Source organism: Corvus kubaryi, unplaced genomic scaffold (assembly GCF_017639235.1).
Source record: "Corvus kubaryi isolate FWS band 111438036 unplaced genomic scaffold, C.kubaryi_AGA036_p1.0 37334, whole genome shotgun sequence".
NCBI lineage: Eukaryota > Metazoa > Chordata > Aves > Passeriformes > Corvidae > Corvus > Corvus kubaryi.
In genome coordinates this window covers 1397364-1402042 of record NW_024581108.1, presented here as the reverse complement: position 1 = coordinate 1402042, position 4679 = coordinate 1397364, and the positions used below count along the sequence as shown (strand labels likewise).

General features: G+C 58.4%; 1 protein-coding gene across 1 annotated transcript; it reads left to right on the top strand.

Annotated features, from left to right (window-relative positions):
- Positions 1 to 490: 490 nt before the first annotated feature.
- Positions 491 to 1568, top strand: PIGC (phosphatidylinositol glycan anchor biosynthesis class C). Its single transcript, XM_042029804.1, has one exon. The coding sequence runs from the start codon at positions 579 to 581 to the stop codon at positions 1455 to 1457; it is 879 nt and encodes a 292-aa protein (XP_041885738.1). The 5' UTR covers positions 491 to 578; the 3' UTR covers positions 1458 to 1568.
- Positions 1569 to 4679: the final 3111 nt, after the last annotated feature.

Genomic DNA, 4679 nt, shown 5'->3' with positions numbered 1-4679 from the left:
TTGCAGCATGGGACGGGGTCATGCTCCCAGCAGCAAGGCTGGGCACGCACCGGGCTATCCAACCAAGCACAAAGAGGACCTGGCTAAATCCCATCGACCGGCTGTGCCCTTCTCGGCGGCTGCATTTGGGCTGCAGGGGGACAGCCCTTCGCCACGGTGCCGGAACCATGGCAGAAGCATCCCTCCTTCCCGCCGGGCCGGCCGGTTTGTGGGGCCAGGCAGAAGCGAGTCAGCCCCCAGCACGCACTGGCAGCAGCCTGTGTGTAGGTCAAGGACTTGTGGCTCTCGGGATGAGCAGATCCCAGCATGGAGCCGGGGTGTCCCCCGAACCGACCCCCAGAAGCTGCTGAAGCTCACACGGAGCGGGGAGCGCAGCCCGGGGCAGGGGTGTCCCCTCTCAGGCGTGGCGGTGCCCGGCACTGGGACCCGGCCCCCGCCCGGGGCTCCCGGCGCGTGTCCCGCGGCTCCGGCCGGGAGGTGGCGGCCGCGAGCGCCCCGGCGTCCCTTGCGCCACCTCCGGCACCGGCGGAGGTGCGGCCGCGCCGGGGCTGCGGAGCCCCCTCGCCCGCCCCGGGGCGATGAAGCCGGTCCCCGGGCGGCGGTGGCAGAAGGTGCTGTACGAGCGACAGCCTTTCCCCGATAACTACGTGGACCACCGGTTCCTGGAGGAGCTGCGGAAGAACGTGCACGCCCGGCAGTACCGGTACCAGGCCGTCGTCTTCCAGTCGGGAGCGGTGGTGCAGCAGCTGTGCAGCGTCTGCGTCTTCGTGCTCACCTGGTGGTACATGGACGCCGGGATGCTGAGCCCGCAGGGCCTTTTCGGGGCGGCCCTGGTGTCCTCCCTGCTCGGCTACGTCCTGTTTGATGCCGTGGACGGCGGGGCCGGGCGCTGGGCGAGCGGGCGGACGCGCTGGGCTGACCTCAAGAGTACGCTGGTGTTCGCCGCCTTCACCTACGGCTTCTCGCCGGTGCTGAAGACGCTGACCGAGTCCATCAGCACGGACACCATCTACGCCATGTCGGCCCTCATGCTTCTGGGTCACCTCATCTTCTTCGACTACGGCGCCAATGCTGCCATTGTGTCCAGCACACTGTCCCTCAACATGGCCATCTTCGCCTCGGTGTGCCTGGCCTCACGCCTGCCTCGCTCCCTGCATGCCTTCGTCATGGTCACCTTCGCCATGCAGATCTTCGCCCTGTGGCCCATGCTGCAGAAGAAGCTGAAGGCCCGGACGCCCCGGTGCTACGTGGGGGTGACGGTGCTCTTTGCGCTGGCAGCGCTGGCGGGGCTGGCCACGGTCTCCAGCGTGGGCGCCGTGCTCTTCGCCTCCCTGCTGCTCGCCATCTCCTGCCTCTGCCCCTACTGCCTCATCCGCCTCCAGCTGCTCAAGGACAACATCCACGGGCCGTGGGACGAGGCTGAAATCAAGGAGGATCTCTCAAGGTTCCTCATGTAGGCCTGGGCCAGGGGGACCCTCTGCTGTGAGCAGTGCAAAGGTCCTGGCTGGGGGACAGCCCTGTGAGGGAGGACACCTGACCCAATAAAGTCTCTCACACAGCAACAAGGACCACTTCTGTGTTCCCCTCAGTACCCGTTTCCAGGCATGACGTGCGTGGGTTTGGTGAAGGAAGGAGCTGAGTGAGCCCTGCAGTGCAGGAGTGCAGGCAGGCGGGGAGGTGTCTGCTCTGGCCTTGCATTTGCAGCTCAGGGTACAGGTGCTGAGCCACTTGGAAATGCACATCTGGCTCAGCTATGCCCTACGGCAATGCCCACGGAGTCCTCAGCCCCAGGATCCTCAGTGTGTGCTGGGGAGTGCCAGCACTTCCCGGGGAGGGGCAGCATGTGGGTACTGATGGACCTGCAGGGCCGAACGTGAGGGCACCTGGGCCGGGGGCAGAGACCTGCTCACCTACACCCCTGCAGTTTATGGTGCCAGAATAGCCTCACACCCCTGCCAGACAACACATTACCTTAAATCCTTTAGGACGTGACATGAGAGGGCATCACGCCTTCCTCTCGTCTCTAACTCCTTTCCAGAGGCAGCTCTGGCCTTGCTGCAGGGCCAGACCCCGAGCCAGAGGTATGGAGTTCAGCACAGTCCCCCATGGGTGCACACCCACCTGCTGGGGAGATGCCAGGCTGCGGGGCCAGCGGCAGGGCCCGTGGAGGTGCCCTCCGACACGATCTGTCCGGTGTCGGTCTGTCCGGCACCGCTCACACCACAACAGAGGGCGCTCCCGGCAAACAAGTCCCGCTGGAGGCCTGGCCAGGACAGCCAGCCCTGGTGCCTGGACGGCCTGCCCGGCGCTTTCCCTTTCCCTGTTCCCATCCCTCGGCAACCCCAGCCCTGCTCCGGCCAGCCCGGGGAGGAACGCCCTCCAGAGCCGGCACCACAAGAGGGAAGGGATGCCCACACCTGCCCCAGCCCCATCTCACAGGGCTGCACTTGGCATCACTCGGGTGTTAATGAAACTTTTCTCTTCTGGAAAAGCTGCAGGAGTGCATCTTTCTGCTCGATTTTCCCCACCCCCTGAAAGCAGGCGCTTTTCACGTGCTCCTTGGGCTTTCTCGGAAATGAGCAACCCCCGGCGGAGTCCCCAACACCTCCAGTGCTTTGTAACTGCTCTTGCCAAGTGTTAAATGTTGCTGCTGTCGTCCTGGTAACGACTACTCATTTTGCCTTTAATTAAAACTTGTAGGAGTTTGGAGCCCGTGCTCAGGTCTCGCAGGGAGCACAGAGTAGCCAGATGCTCAGAGTCGACATTTTTTAGCTCTGCAGAAAGGAGACTGTTTTTTCACAGGGAGGTTTCCCAGAAAGCTGCTCAGTGACCAGAATGTCCCATCTGACACTGAGCTAATGCCAGTGTAACGCTGTCATCCCAAGCAGATTCACAGAGCCCACTGGTACAGGGGCAAGGGTGGAATGTAAATCAAAAATAAATCAAATCTCATCTGCTTGGCCCCTATCTATCACAGCAGAGGCTACAAGAAAGCAGAGTTTCTGTTGCACTCACTCCTCCACAGAGAAATATTTCCCCCAAAAATATTTTTCCCAAATTCACACTGTCAAACCCAGCTCTGGGTTAGGAAAACTGCAAGCATTGACCACTCAAACATTTCAGGTGGTGGAGATGGGCACAGGCTGCCACCATCCCCTCAGCTGGAGCAGGGACCTGTGCAGATCCAGGGACTTTGACTGATGGCAGCAGGCTCCATCCACCCAGCTCCAGGTGGATGCAGACTGTGTTCCATCCTGCTGCAGGCAGCCTCAGCCCTGCCTACAGCCCCAGACCTCTCTGCTCTGCCCAGCTCCTTCCCTTCATTTCCTTAGAATCCCAGTCAGAATTCTAGGAGTAGATTACAACAGCCTCAGTCCTTGCCCAGAGAGCCTCTGGGGAAAAGCTTAGCCCTCCTCTCACTTGCCCACAAAGATACCCTGCCCATCCTAACCTGGGACAAGAAAACAGAAGTCCAGAGCCTGGATGCACAAAGGGACCTTGGAAGAAGGAAGAATGCCAAAAGGAGCCAGGGAGAGGAGAGGAGGAGACACAAACAGCAGGCAGGGTTTCCCTAGGACTTCCCTGACCTTCTCCTGAGGACATGTGCTCTGCAATGTTGTTGCTATTTAAGCTGCTGTATAAATGGCCATTATTAGTATGTCTGCATGCCTGAGGTCAGCATATCCTCTACAGAACAGGATTTTGCCATAACTCAACACCTATCCAGTAAAGCTGGATGCCCTTTGGACATTTGCTACCTGAAGAAACCCGCACAGAGACCCAAGAAATGGGTCCTTGGCTGATGATGCAACAAACACTTCATCGACCAACCCTAAGGAATTAAATGTTCTTTTGCATAGCATATTTCTTTCCCTTAAGGTCCAGTCCACTGAGATCAGTCCTTCAATGGGACATTTTCTTTTGATTTGAAGCTGGCCAAATGTGAGTAGTTGCAGAGTGGCTGGGGATAAGCCTTGCTCCTGGGGGAGCTGCTGACACGTGCCGGCTGGAATCTCCATCTCCTGCCTCTGCTGCAGGGAAAGGCCAGTGTCAGCCACCCACACCATGCTGTTGGGGCCATGGCCCTTCCCATGTGGGAGACTGGATCTGGGAAGCCTGCAAAGAACAAAGCTTGAGTCTTTGATCAGGAAACCAAAATAGGATTTTGTTCCTAACCCGTCCACTGAAGAGCAGTCTTGGACACAATGTTACTGGTGCAGCACTGTGGTCCTTCTCTACCTGGCCACAGAGTGAACACCAGGGCAGGCTGGAAACAGCACAGATGAGGTTAAACAGCTTCTTCCAAAAGTCACCCCGTGAACTGATGCTAAAGAACGTGCCAGGGCTTCCCAGCAAACCAGCTCCTATGCCTTTCTACTTAAGAGATTTTAGAAATGGCTACCGTAAACCCATGAAATTTGGAGTCCTATTTTCAACAATATTTTTTACCAAATATTTCATAAGAAGGAAAAGGTTTGTGTGGAGGATTTACCACCATAAAATGCCCCAAGAAACCAGTTTGTGCCTCCCAGCCTAATGCATGGAGGCCAGTAGGCAGCTGGGAGCTCAGCAACAGCTCCTGGGTGCTGTGGGCCAAGCCACTGAGCTAAAATATCATCCACCTTTTATCTTTGTTGGTGCCAAGCTGTACCACAGAGGGATTGCGGGGAGAGCTTCCC

What these genes read in the sequence shown, in the direction of transcription:
- PIGC (XM_042029804.1), top strand. Translation starts at nt 579, where the DNA reads ATGAAGCCGGTCCCCGGGCGGCGGTGGCAGAAGGTGCTGTACGAGCGA.